This window comes from Lates calcarifer, unplaced genomic scaffold (genome assembly GCF_001640805.2).
Source record: "Lates calcarifer isolate ASB-BC8 unplaced genomic scaffold, TLL_Latcal_v3 _unitig_1743_quiver_2151, whole genome shotgun sequence".
Classification (NCBI taxonomy): domain Eukaryota; kingdom Metazoa; phylum Chordata; class Actinopteri; family Centropomidae; genus Lates; species Lates calcarifer.
In genome coordinates, this window is record NW_026115730.1 from 1 (window position 1) to 17,381 (window position 17,381).

General features: G+C 41.4%; 1 protein-coding gene across 1 annotated transcript; it reads right to left on the bottom strand.

Annotated features, from left to right (window-relative positions):
- Positions 1–7,319: 7,319 nt before the first annotated feature.
- LOC108890352 (divergent protein kinase domain 1C) lies at positions 7,320–16,822 on the bottom strand. Its single transcript, XM_018687215.2, has 7 exons — positions 15,970–16,822; positions 15,843–15,896; positions 15,568–15,758; positions 14,789–15,098; positions 12,707–12,871; positions 8,907–8,981; positions 7,320–8,815 (listed from the first exon to the last, which is right to left on the bottom strand). Exons 1-7 carry the CDS (start codon positions 16,135–16,137, stop codon positions 8,603–8,605), a joined length of 1,176 nt encoding a protein of 391 aa, XP_018542731.1. The 5' UTR covers positions 16,138–16,822; the 3' UTR covers positions 7,320–8,602.
- Between the last annotated feature and the right edge of the window lie 559 nt (positions 16,823–17,381).

Below are 17,381 nucleotides of genomic sequence, written 5' to 3' on the forward strand. Positions count from 1 at the left end.
CATGAGGTTCAGACCAGATAAATCTCTACTTTTTCCTTTGAAAAGTAAAAATGAAAGCTGCAATGATAAGTTGTAGATTTGTCTGGTGGATCCTCTGAGACACTGAATTCACTCTAGATTGTGTATAATGTATAAACCAATAGAAATGACACTTAATTAAAATTAGACACAGAATAAAAAATATGGCCCTGCAGATTGCAGATGATCAAGATGCAGATGATGATGAATAGTTGCTGTTTTCTCTGTTAATAATAATTAATAACTATGAGCCTCACTGTCTCTCTGCTGGTATAAAGTGTCTAAACAGAAAGAGGACAGAGGTTTGGTTTTCTATCAGCAACTTTCCCCACGTAGAGGAAATGTCGACCAGAGTAACTGGAAACTCTGTCCAGCAAAAGAGCAGAGTATTTACAGATCAGTTGTGAAAATTGTAGAGACTACATGCACACACACACACACACACACACACCTGTACCTCTGCCCTACATCCTGATCCTCCTCCTGCAGCTCGTCTTTGAAGTTTCCTGCTCTGTGATCAGAGAAGCAGCAACAACTGCAGCCAGATGGCAGGAAACTGATCACATGTTACAAACGCCTCATAGCATGTCAGAGAGCCAGGAGAGGTCACCTGGAACAGGCTGTGTGTGTGTGTGTGTGTGTGTGTCTACCACATACCCACACACACACATACTTCAGGAGAGAATGAGTCTGAAAACTCTGGTCTTGGACGTCCTTGTCCACACTGAAAACACTGTCCTTTAAATAATAATCAGCTGCATCTGTGGTTTACACACGTGAGAAAGTGGTGTGTTGGGAGTTTTGCGTTCTCTTGTTCACACTCTAGCTTTGGTTTTTGTGTTGTTGCTGGTTACAAATAGAAGGGCACTGACAGACTCAGATTGTTCTTCTCTGTCTGACAGCATTATGACAGGATTCCTACAGAGACAGAGCTTTTTATTAAAGAGGAAGATCCTTTTAGTTTAAGCAGAAACATCTCTATATATCAATACCAGACTCCATAGAGAAAAACAGGGATTTAACCAGGAGCTGCTGGAATACCACTGCCTCCATCTGTTACTGTGTCTGTGTTACTGTGTGACTTTCAGTGGTGGAAGAAGTAATCAGATACTTTACTGAAGTAAAAGTACCACACAGTAACACAGACACACTAACAGATGGAGGCAGTGGTATTCCAGCAGCTCCTGGTTAAATCCCTGTTTTTCATGGAGTCTGGTTGTTAGTTTGTTTCCCTTCAGAGGGAGAACAGAAGATTCTGCTGTTACCTTCTCTTTGTCCAGTAAAGGTTTCATACAGGTATTTGAATGTTTTGTCTTTTCTCTTTAGATTTGAAATGCAGATGGAGAAATCGGGAACTTCCTGGCGTCAACATGAATCTCCAAAACATCTCTCCTCTGCTCAAAGTGAACATCTTTTTTCTTTTTATTTGTTTTATTTCATCCTGGAGAGAACAGGATGCAGTGTGTTATAACCCCTCGGTCTCTCTGCCCTCTCCTCTCTCTCTCCTCTTCATCACAGCTCACAGAGTTTATTGCTCCCAGTTCAGACTTAACACATGGTGAAATTAGTTTTTAGAGAACAGAACCAATATGCCGTTTTAACACCTCTTATCTCGTGTTCTTTAATTGAACTGGAGCAGAGAGGCATGGCTCAAACTCAGAGTGCAACCGGACTCCACCATCGATTCATTAGAAAGTCAGGCTTTTAAAACAACAACAAACTTTGCCACTAAGATTTCACTGGGAGCAAAGACACAAGATGACATTGTGTTGTGTGCATTATTTAGAGTGATAGTGGCCACTGCTTCTGTTTGAATTATTTAAATGTCCTCTCCTAAAGCCCTTGTGCACCATAAATTAAATTCCGTTCACGTCTGGTGTACTGATCTGCGGAGGCTGAACTCACAGTTTGGGTGAACTGAACCTTTAAGTGGGAGGAGGTAAAGGTTGTTCACAGACACACAAACCAGCAGAAACGAGCACTAAACGTTCTGGCAGCAGTCAGCTTTGATAATGATGCAGTGCTGAGCGAGTGGCTGTACTTCAGATGGACCGACTTAATAAATCAGATGGTGAAGCTCCAGTGTGAGTCAGTGTGTGTCCTCAGAGGTGTGAGGACAGTGTCAGTCAGTGGACACTTCCACCACAGCGCAGTGAGGATGGATGGATCAATAAGACATCAGACAGTTAACACAGGAGGCTGCTGTTTTGTTTCCAGTTTCAAACCAACAGACAAGCCAATGACCCTGAACGCTCCCCGACCTTTTACACTGATTATTACTGTAATCAGCAGAGTTCATCACACATTACTTTACTGATTACTCAGCAGCCGATTACTCTTTACTTCAAGTGTGTGTGTGGTAGGAGCTGATTGCTCGGTCTGAGTTAATCCAGCATCGTCCTCGAGAACATGTGCACACTGTAAATTACCAGGTGTAGAAAAGCCATTCATCCAAAAAACTTCACGGTCGACACTGTGCTTCTTTTGGTCCTCAGCAATACACCCACCAAGTTTTAAACTGATCCGATGAGCAGATACAGATTCCTCCGTTTACTTTGCCTCCACACAGCTGTTTTCAGGTTGTCCGTTCATCCTGATCTCACCACTCAAACTCAAGAATTCACATACTAATTAACTGGAGCCATGAAAGTACAAGGTGCTGACTCGAGCTGTGGCCTCATCAGCCAAGAACATTTACAACAAGACAACGTCAGAATGACCTGGAGTCATATTTCTACCACCTGTCCCTGTCATCAACCCACAAACTCACAAACACCTCATGTAGAGTGGCTGGAATCAGTATATCACTATAATCATGTTACAGCTCAACAGGATGATCAGAGTTCCCCTAACTTCAGTTTATTTCAACCCAGACCACAATGTTTCCCTAAATCCCACCCAGTTATTCTTGTGTTGACTGAATAATGACGGTGTTTTTCTGCAGTGTAATCATGTGCTGACTGACATGGACAAACAGAATGTCTTGTTGTTTGATTCTGACGACTTGTTGATATCAGTTTATGTGTCGGCTGATCAGTAATAACAAATTAAAGATATATATTAGAGACAGCGAGCACTGAACAGTTGATTTATTTTCAGTGTCAAATGTCCTGCTCGCTCAGTGTCTCCTGTCCAGTGTCAAAGTGTTTTTCAGTTGAAGACAAATAAACAGCTTTTCTGTTAAATGGGATACAGATTCTCTTAAAGGGTCAGTTCACCCAAACGTTCCAGTGTTATGTGTCCACACAGAGAGTTTGGGATTATTTGTCCAGGTTTAAGACATCTGTCTCTCTCAGTGTATTTCTCTCAGTGTTTCCTCCTCTGCTGTCAGTCTGTCCACTTTAACTTTTCTCTCTTGTGCAACTAAACTGAAGTGATTTAATGTTTATTGAAGAGTGGGCGTGACTCCCAGCAGAGTTTCTCTAGCAGGGATAATGAAGATCAGCTTCACTTGGCTCTCCCAGTGGCTGCTGGAAACATTAGATATCATGAAATTAGATGCAGATGACTTCTGCTGATTTCCAATCCAGGAAAACTTTGCTGATTGTTTTTAGGCCAAACTCGCTTCAAGGTTTTTTTTTGTTTCCACAGCAGTCAGATCCCATCTGTGGCTCCAGTTACTGGATGTAAAACGAGTGAATTTCCTACAGTAATAGATTGAAACGAAAAAAAAAAATTATTTTATTTTATAAAATTGTGCTATTTCGATTCAACACAGAGGCTGAATGAACCCTGCAGTTACCAACAAACCCAGGTCATTTGTCTCCACCATTGTACAATAAACACTGCACTTCTTTCATTTATCAGACGTCAACCAACATCATAAATCTCTAATGATCTCATCCTAAAGTGGAGTTAAGTAACCTGAAATATATTGAATTTCTTCTGGCAAACATGATGGATTCCAACTGTGACTGAACTTGTTACCTCCTGCATGAAGGGGTGCAAGTTCAGACTGGAAAGAGGGGAAATCTCACAGACTAGATATCAGAGATTTTAATGACAATACTGCCACAAATAATCTGCTCATTTTGCTCCATAATTTAATTCCATCTGTACTTATTGCCTGTATAAATGTTGAGTACAGACTGAATCAGAACACGCTGATCAGCAGGTGTGTCTGTCTCTTACTGCTGATGTTAAATACTCTGACAGTGTGCTGAGCAACACGTTTAACCTCAGTGTTTTCTTTGGAAGATGAAAGAGTCTCAAACAGCTGATGATCTGTGACATCAGTTTAACAACACTGTTCCTGTTAAAGTGCTCGGAGCTGTCTCTGCTTCTGCACTGTAAGAAATGTCCGGTCTAAAGCCGTCCTTTAGCACACAAGAGTCTGGAAAAGTTCTATTGGCGTGCAAATTAAAAACAAACCCCGGGGTGGCAGCAGCATGTGGCTCCATGGTTGATTTGTGGATAAAATCAAAGCTGCAATCTGGATAAAGTGATTGTCGCCAGGAAAACTTTCTGAAACTGGAAACTGGATCCTAGATGGAACCTGTAACATGCAAACACCAAACCAGATATTCCTGGTCTGAACGCCTCGTTAGACAAAACTGACCCACGTCTGAAAATCCCTCCTCAAACAGAGCTGCTTCATGAAGTTAAATTTGATGAAAATGATACTAATGGGATCATCTGCTTCTGCTTTTCCTCTTTATTGAAACAAGGAAGTGGAGCTCTGGAAAAATAGTGTGAGGTAACTGTTGGAAAGCTGTTAAACTCAAATAACCAGAAATACGGTCTGAGGTTTTCTCAGTAAAATGCAGTGCTCGTGATCATCATCCTGGCAGGTCAGGGGCGTTTTCTATCTCAAGAAACCAGAGAGGAAAAAGATCTGATGAAGGGTTAAATATCTTCAACAGAGACTCGCCTTTCTCTGTTCTGCTCTCCAGTAAAATCTCCCCAGTGTTCACTTTTCAATCAGAATATTTTTTCTTCTTTTTTTTTTGCAGTGTGTGTTGTTTTGGAAATGAAAACAGTGGAACGTTGCCAGGCTGAACTCAACACAGTGCCAGAAGAGCTCTGGAAGATTTCCACGTAAATCTCTTCCATAAAACTGACTGTGGTGACACCAGTTTGTCTCTTGTTCTGTCTCTGTTTCTTTCTTACACGTCCAAGAAACTCAAATGAATGCACATCAGGGACACATCAGGACCTCATGCACATTTCTGCACCAGTGGTTCAGCAGTCTGAGCTGCATAAATAAAGTCAGTATCTTCCAATTTTACAGTCTTTTTAGTGTGAAATCGCTCTTCGGGTGTGAGCTGTGTTTCCATGCAGAGCTGAGGTTAAGTCCTCGTCACACAAAGAGGGAATTCCGAGCTAAAAAGATCGCCAACTCTGCCGTGTTTGTTTTCTTTTCCAGATGTTGTTGAACCTGCTGGTTGTCTGATGATCTGACTGCTCGACCTGTCAGACGTCTTTTCAGTGTCTTTCCATATTCACACATCTCAGATATAAACTTTGGTGAGTACAATGACTGAAAATCATTCAAATAAAACCTGAGTGACGTCCTGTTTCCCTCCTCTCCTGCTGTGTGAATAAGAGCTGCAGAGGAAGAGGACACAACATGATGAAGTTATTAAAAGAGCTCCAGTCAAAGCAAAAAAAAAAAAAAAAGAAATCTGCATTTCCCCTCAGGTTTTTTATGCAAATGAAAATTTTCTGAAAGCTCTGAGTTCACAGGTCTCCTCTGCTCATCGAGGGCTGGGTACATGGCAACAGAATAAGTAGAGCTTTCCAGATGTCCCTCTGGTTTCCCAGCTCCTCCTGAGGGACTCTGAGGTGTTCTGGGTCGACCCTGGGGACTCCTCCCCCGTTGGATTTGCCTAGAAAACCTCCAAATGATGGTAAGTTAAGATATTGTAATTGTAATCATGCAGAGTTTTTGTAGGCACATTAAAAAAACAGAGGATGGAAACATTCTTAAATACTTATGGAACTATCGTATCTTCCTTCTTTGCATCTCTGTACTACAATTTTAAAATAAGCGGATGTTAAGATTTTCAAGCTTCAAAAACAGACTCACATTGAAATTGTTCTCATATCTGTATTTTATAAATAGAAGCTTTAGTTTATATTTTGGATTCTTGAGTTGAATGGACGCTGTCTCTGACATGTGGTGTCTACCTCCAGTCTCCTGCTGCTTCTTCATCTCTGCTCTCTTCTTCTGCAGAAACACAGAAACTCAATCTGCCTGGAGCTCGAGCAGCAGCAGGAGGAGGAGGAGGAGCAGGAGGAGGAGGAGGAGGAGGAGGAGGAGGAGGAGGAGGTAATATAGATGCATATCGCTGCTGATGGAGGGAAAACCACAGAGCTGAAATCCTGCTGGGTTCTTCCCTGTGTTGAAATATTACAGTCTTGAGCTGAGTTGGTCTCCTGATATTTATGTCTGTCAAACTTTAAACTTTGCAATCATTTCTTTATTCCTGGTGAGACCATCCAGTAAAATATGCACAGTCATCAGTGGAGGCATTAAACACACAGGAGGAGAACAGACGAGGGGTGTTTGATTTGTCTAACCTCAGTAATGATGATGTGTTTTAGTTTGAGGCTCACTCACTCGCAGCACGTTAAGAAAACTAAACTACCAGCTGCTGTTTTGAGAAGCAGCTGGAGCAGATCAGGAACCTGATCCTGCAGAGACAGACACAGAGGACTGTTTATATATGAGAGACTTTACATTAAGAAGAAACTGTCAGAGTGCTGCAGCTGAACAAACCAGCGATCGCACACTGTAAATTCTTTATAAAATATCTGGACAATGTCAGAGTCCTTGTGTTTCATATTGAATAACCAAACATACCACACGTCCGCCAGCTCGCACATTTATTTTGGGGGTTTCTCTGGAATTTGAAGGCTGGGTGCAGGTGTAAACTAAATATCATGTTGGTTGTGAGTTGCTTGAATGTAATACCTCACTGCTGCACAGTTTTCATTCATTTCATTGTCTCAGCGAGATGAGAGCTTTCTCCTGCGTCGCCTAAAAGTGACCAGTGCTGGACGAAAAGGACACTTATCCTCTTCATTATCATCTCTAATGCACAAACCTGTCTCCACTGGACTGTGTCGACATGCAAGAACACAACTGCTTTTAGTGCTGAAGGTGAGACAAGAGGAAATTGTCTGATTCTTATCAGAGACTGAGCAAGAAAGTGGTTTGACTGTATTAACACCAAGGTCACATGGTCTGTCCACAGCTGCGCTGATGTGTAATAAATGTTAAACATAGAGCAGACAAACTGTCGCACTGCTGCTAACATTTACTAGCATGATGATGTACGAACAAACACACACAAAACTCTAAACATGATAGATTTTATTATTCAGCTGAACCGTACGTATGAAAACAAACCTTACTACATTTGGTTTGTCAGTTTACAGAAGCCTGGCCCTGCTGAGGCCATTTAGTCGCAGCTACAGCACGTTAAAATCAAGATGACTCAGCGATGTCACAGAACCCGTGAGATCCAGTCCAACTGCAGACGTAAACACAAAAACTAATAAATTAAGAACGGCAGTTGGGGAAATGAACGATAAGATATAATGTGTTTGGTATGTTACGTGTTGACAGAGCCAGGCTAACTGTTTCCAGTCTTCATATGAGGTGCAATCAGGGATTAAGGGAGTGATGTATCGTTGACTTTGAAGGCGACGGCAGCCAAATTAAAATTTTGCTTGGTTTGCTTGTTATAGACGCAGTCTCTGAGCTATAAGAGCGTGCTTTATATCCAGTTGTCATCTAAATCTAAATGTTGAACTAGACCTTTAAAGCCACTGAAAGCATGGGAATGAAAACAGTTAAATTTAGCAGCTTCAGTCCGACAACATCAGTTATCAGATCAGTCTAAAATGACTAAATAATGGGTGAAAACCACTAAACTCACCAGTTTACTGTCAAACTTAAAAGCCTGACACATGACCATGGACTCCATTAGTCCTTACTGTAGCTATGAAACCAAAGTTTTACATCATTAATACATTTTCACTTCCTACATAGAGCCTTTTACAGCGTTTATACTTTATGTACACAGACGTTTTCTTACTACAGTCTCTCTTCAAACGAGAGAGAGTTTTTAAATCTCACTGAGACTAACTGGTTTAGTAAAGGAAGAAAAAATCAGAGAGGATCCATGTACACAGGATCCATAATATATTCCTCTGATGAGAAGACACTTAAGGCATTGCTGAGTTTGTCTCAGTTTCCAGTCCTGATGTGCAGGTCTCTCCACAGATAGTCGACACTGGGACACAACATTTAGTAAATTGTTCCCTGGTGTATGTCCAACAGTCTGTTGACTTTTCCTGGGGGGGGGGGGGGGGGGGGGGGTTTATTCCCACTCAGACCTAAGAGTATTAGTGAGGTCCAGACCTCAGATCACCTGCTGGGTGAGAAGGTCTGGCTCACAGTTCACCTCAAAGGTGAGGTCAGAGGTCAGGACCACTTCAGTTCTTCCTTTCATTGGAACCAAATGTCCCAAATCAGGAGAAATAGAGTGTCAGTGTCTTTATTCCTGTATTAAGAGTAGAGAGTGCACTGGTATGTTTCTCCCTCTGCAGGTCCTTTAGCTTTCCTTTCAGCTCCTCAGAAGTTCAGTGCAGTGTGGACGTGGTCTTTCTCCTCCCACGCCCCTCCTCCTTCACCTGAAGCCCCTCCCTCGTGGAGGAGGCGGGTCAGGATCTTGAGGAGACGCTGATGGATGTCTCTTCTGCCTCCTCCTCCTCCTCCGTCCTCCTCTGTTTCCTCCACACCTCCATCTGCTTCTGAACACTCCTGCACCACTCGCTGCAGCTCCACCTGCAACACACAGATCCATGAAGAAACTGTAATGAACCAAATGATGCAAATAATTAAACAGAGAAACAAAAATATTCTAAAAGCCTGGTACCTGCAGAGGGAGTCCTGCTTTGGCCCCGAGCAGAGTTGGAGAAAACCACGGCCTGAAAATCTTCTCACAAATCACCTGAAGAGGAGAGGGAAAAGAAAAGGAGCAAATGAAGAAGAAGAAAGAGGGGAAGAGTGGATAGGTAAGGAGAAGATAGAGTTGTGAGAAGAAAGAAAAAAATAAAGGATGAAGATGCAAAGTCAAAGGTGGAAAGAGGAGTGAAAGTAAAAAGCAGTTGAGAGGAGATGAAAGAAGTGGATAGAGGGAAGAAGAGATGAATGAAAACAGGAGAGTGAGGGGAGAAGAAAGAAAAGGAGGTGATGAAGGAGGAGAGAGAAGGAGAAAGAAGAGATGATGGGAAGGGAAAAGAGGAGAGAAATGAAAGTACGAAGAAGAGGAATGACGGTGAGAAGATGAATAAATGGAGGAGAGAGTGGATGAAAAGAAAGGAAGGAAAGAAGACAAAAGGAGGAAAAGGAAAGAACAGATGGAGTGGAGAGACGACAGGAAAGGAAATGATAGATGGAGGAAGGAGATGAAATAAAAGGAGACAAAGAAAATAGAACAAGAGGAAAGAAGAGAAGAGAAACTGATGAGTGATTGAAGAGGATCTGTTTTTATCTCCATTATGCAGATGACACCTCGCTTTTCATTATCAAACACACACACATCAGTCAGTACAACACACACACACACACACAAAGACAATGCCTCCTTTCTCTGAGATGATTGACAGGTGGAGGGTCATCAGAGGTCGTGCTCAAGAGACACCTGTGGAGCCTCAGATGGACCAATAGGAGGCCAGCGTGTCATCACCGTGTCATCAACACCTCCTGTCCTCCTGTCTCCTCTGTCTGGTCCCGTCTTCACTCGTCTCCTCTTCTCTTTTCTTCCCCTTTGTTCTTCTGATCTTTTGTTCATTTTTTTCCATCTTCTCCTTTTACTGTTTTCTTCTCATCTTCTTCTCTGGTTTTCTGTCTTTTTTTTTTATTTTGTTCTGGTTTTATTCTCTTCTTTTTAACCATTTCTTCTGTTCTTGATTTTGACTTTTTCCTCCTTTTTCTTTTTTTTTGTTGCTCTTTTTCTCCTCATCTGCATTTTCTCAGTTCATCCTTTCATCCTTATTTTCTTTTTCTTTGTTTCTTCATCTTCTTTTCTTTCATTTTTATCGATTACATCTTCTCCTCCTGTACCACTTTTTTTTTTTGCATCCCATCCAGTCATCACCCACACAAAACTATTTTCCCTCCGTCTCATATTTACACATTCTCCTCTGATGAATGCAGGTATCTGGTGTCATATGACATGTGATACAGGAGCCGGCAGGGTGATGAGAGTCTGTCCCGGTGTTGTCATGGCGATGACGGCGGACGATGTCCGGCTCAGCTTCTGTGTCCCAGACATTTCCTCTGAGTCTGACGGGCCGACGCAAAACGGCAAGTGGTAATAATAATGATAATAATAATAATAATAATAATAATAATAATAATAATGAACAATATAGTGATTCATTATATTTGTTTTAAAATGACACTGATTCAGCCAATAATGAATATAGTATTATTAATGGTATATTAATGTTAATAATTGTTAATAAACAAAAATAAAATCACCCTGTGCATTTAACAGCTGTAATAATATAATGTAACACTGGAAAATGATAACAGCAAAATGTACTTTATGTTATTACAGTTACTTTCATAATAGTAATAATAATAATTTTATTTAAACATTTTCTGATGCAAAAAAAAAAAACGTAATTTGCAATCAAACAGTCACATTTGACTTTTTCCCACAAAGATCAATGAGTTTTATATTTAAAAATGTTTCAGTAAGATTTGTCCTGATGAAAAATTAAATTAGACAAAACACTTCTTTAATAATTAAAGAATTAAAATGACCTGCGCTACATAAAGTTAACAGTTCATTTCAGCTAAATGAATGTGTCACAGGAGATCAATAAAAATTATTCACATTTATTTAGAGTTAAAGAATTTTTTACTAATTAAAATGAGGTTTTTATACTTTTTAATTTGTGCTGTTAAATGATTATTTCCACAGTGTTTTATTGGTTAGTGAATGGTGACATATACTGAGGTCAAAAAGAATAAATAACAAACATAAAAATCATTATAAGCTGAACTTACTCTTTTATTTTATGACCTTAGTATTAAAGTAATAAAATTAACGTCCTGTTTGACTCACTGACATTTTTACAGCCTTCTGTTGGTTTACAGAGAAAAAAAAAGATTACATTTATCTCTCTCTTTTTCCTCTGGATGTTTAAACCTGCAGAAAAACACATGTACAGAAACTTTTAAAGAATGTGAAATAAATAAATGAATTGAAATATATTTAAAAATCTGCAGGTTTCCAATAAAAACAGAGTTAAAGCCACAACGTGTCAGCGGGTTCAGCCTCCTCTCCTCCGATCAGTAATTATCATTCCAGTCGTCGCTTTGCTGCACACACACGTATAATTAAATGTTGAGAAAGATGGATTACTGAGGAGAAACAGACAAGCCTATAATTTATCAACCGCCTTATTAGGAGTGAGACGGGCTACGGCGGAGGGAGTGTGTCGAGGCCTCAGTTTACAAGGAACGAACGTTCAGAGAAAAGCAGCGATCAGAGGTCAGAGAAGCTTTAAATATGACACAGACTAATTACTGATGCAGTGGATTACAGTTACAGGAGCTGAGGGAAAACACGAGGAGAGAAAATCTTTCTAAAGTGATCCAAGTTAGAACTTTGCAGCTTCTGATTTCATCTCAAAGTGGTTTACATGTTAATCAGTGATGTTTCATTATTATTATTATGTTTTATTTCATCGAACATCACCTTCTAATTTAATCAAACTCAGCTGTAAATAATGAAATAAAACAATAGCACACCAGGTGTGACATCTCTCTTGACTTCTCTTTGGCCACTAAACTCCAGTTTCCATATTAAACAAATGCATGTTTTAAAAGTTGAACATATATTTCAGATATTCTGGATTTAAAGAAATTACAGAAACAGAACATCACACAGGGAGGTTTGTTCTTAGCCAGAAAAATAACATTTTCAAATTTCTTGAGCGAATGTCACAGTGCTTCACTGCAAAAAGCAAAATAAGTAAGAAATGTCGTAAATCCAGGAAATATCTGCTTGTTTTGTTTTTTGTTTTATGTCAGAGCTTTTCACCTGTGTCAAGCTTTTTGGTCCTTAATTATCTTATAAGATATTATAACCTGTTATAATAATAATATAACTTGACATTTTATCACTAATATTCTGAGTAGTTTAATAATAATAATAATAATTCATTTTATTTATAAAGCAAATCTCAAAGTGCCATACAAAAACAGATTTAAAAAACAGACCATTTTAAATGCTTTAAACTAGAATTACCAGAATTATAAAGCCGCTGCAAAAAACTCCACCAAGAAACAAGAAAAAAACATCATTTAAAATAAGTAAAATTATTTGCCAACAGAACAGGAAAATTCCTCTTTCCAAGATCATAAGAAAAAAAACATTTAAAATAATATTTCTCCAGTTTTATCGCTTTTCTCTTGTTTAGGTTTTTTTTGTTCTTTTGTTTTTGTTTGCAGTGTTGACAATGAAAGACTAAAACAACAAATAAAATACAGAAGAGTGAAAGATAAAATAAAACTTTATGTTGGAGTGTGACTTTGAACAAAACTGCATTAAGTAAAATTACCATTTACAGGTAATAGTCCATGATGCATTATTTTTAGTGAGCTCATTTCACCACTTTAATTCTGTTGGAAAGTTAAATCTGTGTGTCTGTGTCTTACCTGCAGGTTGCTGTTCCTGCGGCGGGGGCTGCACCTGCGTTTGTTGAGGTTACACCTGGACGAACAGTCGAAGAAGTTACAGTCGTCATCGCTGCTGCAGTTCTGGTCCAGGATGTCCCTCATCTTCGGCTCGAAGAACGCCATGTCCACGTCGATGGCTACAACCTGCGGGAAACACATGCTCCATTAATTCTAATTACTGAAAATGTGTATAAATATTCAGGTGGCACAGTCCACACTCCACTGAGCTACACTCAGTGTTAGTATCCTTATAAATCAGACGTTTTTCCAGAGCATCAAGTCGGAATGAAATTACCCACTGAAGTGTAGAGTTTAAGGTGTTTTGTCAGACATCCAGTAAGTTTTATCAGTTCAGCTGAGTGATGGGGAGTTTATGAGCACAACGCTGCCAAACTGGCAGCAAGAATTAAGAAGACAAGACTTTAAGAGTCCAGGCTTTGATATCAGGTGTAAGCAGAGCCAACAGTAACATATGTGTATTTAAAATGTGTGTCTTGTTTTTAGTGGCTGCTGTTGAAGTGAATCGAATGTGGTTTACTGGGACCTGGCGTTATAAACAGTGAGTTGTTAAATCTGTTCCCCGTCAGCACTTTTATTGGAAAAACACTAATCCTGCTCATACTACCAGATCAGTAATGAGCCACATCTGGACCTGGATTTATTTGTCTTTTCTTTTCTATTAACAGCTTTTTTCCCAGTAATCATCATCCAGACGTGTGAAAGATAAAATAGTTTCAGTTGTGATTGTTGTCGTTGGCCGGAGCCCAGCACAGACCTGACACACAAAGTGTTGGATTAATGAGAGCATGGCTCAGTCTGCTGCATAAACCCTGAAACCATCTGATAACGATGGGAAAAGACCTTTGCTTTACTTTCTCAGTGCTGCTCTGCCCACGATGCATCAACACTTATTTAACTGAAGGAAAACACAGAAGAATGCACGGCCATTTTTATTTGTCAGGCTCCTTAGATTTATTTTAAGAGCTAAATTAAGCTTCAACTTTTTGTTTTCATTTTGCAGATGAATAATAAAGGATGAATGAATCAGTTTTAGAAGTTTGATTACAAAGTGATTAATAGTGGCTTTCTGATAACAATGTTTGGCTGCACCTCAGAGGAAACTGTTTTAATCACCAGCTCTTCAGTCTTTTTAAACAAACATCCAGTTGTAGTGAAGTCCTTTCAAAACCTACACCAGCTGCTTTGTTCTCAGTCCCAACCACAAAGATTAAAGATGAACAACAATCATTTCTTCATCTGAAGAAGCAGAGTGACGGTGTCATTGGCTGGAGATTAGGAGTTCAATACAATAACTGTCTGTGTCACTGTGTGGTACTTTTACTGCAGTAAAGTATCAGATTACTTCTTCCACCACTGAAAGTCTCACAGTAACACAGACACACTAACAGATGGAGGCAGTGGTATTCCAGCAGCTCCTGGTTAAATCTCTGTTTTTCTCTATGGAGTCTGGTAGAGATATATAGAGATGTTTCTGCTTAAACTAAAGGACCTTCCTCTTTGATAAGAAGCTCTGTCTCTGTAGGAATCCTCTCATCATGTTGTCAGACTCTGAGAAGAACAATCTGAGTCTGTCAGAGACAAAACAAGAACTTTAGAGGACGGACTCTAACGTGGAAAATAAGGTTAAAAAACAGAAGTTTAAGGTGAAGGGTTCTTCCTGAACTGCAAAGCTACTAACAATACTTAGGTTGTTTTGAAAGGTAAACAAAGATGTGTGTGTGTGTGTGTGTGTGTGTGTGTGTTGGCAGCAGATGCAGAGTGACCTTCTCCCTCCCAGCAGCAGAGTCACATCTTCTACTTTCAGCTGACAAAACATCTCTTCAAGAAAAACCTCACGTATTCCACCGTCCACTCTGTGATTTTCATCTCTACTCTCTCTGATAGCTTTTTAAAAAAGCCTTTTATCTCTTCTCTGCCAGCGCTCTCTGCTCTTTGCTTTTATCCTCTTTATGTTCATTAGATTCTCAGGAGGCATTAAGGCCATTCAGGCTCACTTGGTGCTTTTCATTGTGAGCTGTGGAGATGTAGATGAAAACTCACCGTCAGGTCCTTTCTGATGGCGAAGTTCTCCGGTTTGATGTCGCACAGGTGCAGCTTGTGGGTGAAGTCGTTGTCAAAGTGCCACACCATGTCCAGGAAGCTCAGCGCGATGCGGTGCACCATCTCCCTGGTGGTCCACCTCCCACGGGCTCCGTCTCGGTCCTGATCCTGCAACCCCGAGACAGCCACCTCCTCCAGGGAGAAGATGTTCTGGTCCCAGGCGTGTCCCGCAGACAGGTACTCCACGGCGTAGAAATGACCGCAGGAGCCCAACACCTTGGCCACGTGGGTACTGAGATCCTGCAGGACTCTGGAGAACAGAGGTAGGAACAAATAAATATATGTCTTTGTGTATATGCCTTGTTCCTGGACTCCATTTGTCAGTGCAGCTCTGTCTGCAGCCTCCAGCAGCAGCACAGCTCAGCTCGCCTCACCACTCTGTGGAGGTTTGGCCTCCAGCCTCATGGTGTCTGAGCATCTGTGCCCTCCACCTGAAGACAAACCTTTACTCTCATCCTCTCTGCTCCACAAAAACTTGAGGATAAGACTTCAGGTTACATTTTTGGAAGGAGATGCAGGGAAAATGGTTCTATGGCTGTTAATATTCAAGGTCTCCAGAGGATGAATCCTAATTATTTTGATGACACCCTCAAGTTTGTATCTCAAGGCCAAAATATCCACATTTTAATGAGCCAATATATTTTCATTTCTGTAAATGTACTCCTCAGGATTTCAGGATATTTCAGGAGTAGTTATTCCCTGTCTGACTCTTGTCGTACCTGAGGAAGGTGTACTCCTCCTGCTGCAGCAGGGACCAGAGGGAGGCCAGCTCTGCTCTGGAGTAACCTTTGTCTCTGTTTTTCAGTTTCTTTCCCCAAAGTTTGGCCAGAGAGCTGTTACTTCCTCCTCCTCCTCCTCCTCCTCCTTCCTCGTCCTCGTTCTCCTCAGCCAGCCCCAGAGAGTTTCGTACCTGAGATCAGAGGGAAATGAATCTGCGCTGTAAACTCTGATACACAGAACAGGTGTGATTTTGCTACGTGCTGATCTGACTTACTTCCAGAGTGGCGTAGAAAACCACATCGACAGGAGAGAGCTCCTCTGCTGTGTCCTGTTGACCACAGATTACTGTAAATACTTCTGTACTGTTTACTCTGATTTGGATAAAAAGTAAAAGGCGTCACCTGGTAGTCCAGTATTCCCAGCGGCTCGTAGGAGGAGAAGTTCTCCAGTTTGGACTTGAGGATGATGGAGCTTCCTCTCCAGCGCGCCTCGATCACCTTCTTCCCGTTCTCGTAGTAGAGGCAGCGCTTGTACTCGACCAGGCCGTGCACGCACAGGTCCTCGCACATGTCCCCCGTCACCGAGCCCTCGCCGAACTCCAGACACTGAGCAGAGGTGAGAGGTCGTTAAAACAGAGGACACTGTTACTCAGTCTGTGTGGGTGGAGGCTGTTGGACTCTTTACATCAGAAATTTTGTGTGAACTGAACCTGCTTCACTCAGGTGTCAGGTGTTTGCAGAGTTCTGCTGAGAGCTGAAGTGAAAACTGATGTTGTGGTGAGTTAACACCCAGCCACACACACATACACAGGTTTTTACCAAGTCTTGTTTCTGCTCTGGCTGATCCTTCATAAGGTCACTTCTCTCTATAAACAGATTAGTTGGTATCTTGGTATCATTTATCCTTCTCTCCGCCTTCTTCCGTCTGGTTTTCTTTCTCTTTACCTGAGAAAGCGGCACCGAGCCTGAGCCCTGCGTTCTGTCTCAACAGCTCAGTGTCCAGGGCTGTGAGGGACGAGGTGCAGGATTAACGTGGTTCTGGTCGAGGATTACCCCGCTAATCCTCGCTCTGCCCACATTCCAACACAAACATCAGTCAGTGAGGAGCTCAGAGACTAAACACACACACACACACACCTGCTGGACGGTCACTGTCAGTTTATACCAGCAGAAAGAAAAAAGAACGTGTAGAGATACAGAAAAGGAAACTCAGTTTTAAAAGGATTGAAATCACTGATCTCCACAGTTACTCCACATAAAGGCAGACAGACAGACAGACAGACAGAAAGACAGACAGACAGACAGGCAGACAGAAAGACAGACAGAAAGACAGAAAGACAGACAGACAGACAGACAGAAAGACAGACAGACAGACAGACAGGCAGACAGGCAGAGAGAGAGACTGACAGACAGACAGACAGGCAGACAGACAGACAGACAGAAAGACAGACAGACAGACAGACAGAAAGACAGACAGACAGACAGGCAGGCAGACAGGCAGGCAGACAGACAGACAGACAGACAGACAGACAGACAGGCAGGCAGGCAGACAGACAGACAGACAGACAGACAGACAGACAGACAGACAGGCAGACAGACAGACAGGCAGACAGGCGATCACAGACTGAGACAGAAGAGATAACAGATAAGACAGACAGGCAGACAGACAGGCAGGCAGACAGACAGACAGGCAGGCAGACGGGTTAATGTCCTGAGAAAGACAGAAATAGAGCAGACTGGTGATGGACGACCTCTGGTCTTTTCACCATCAGACAGTTGATATGTTGAAGGGGACAGTTTAGATAATGTGAAGA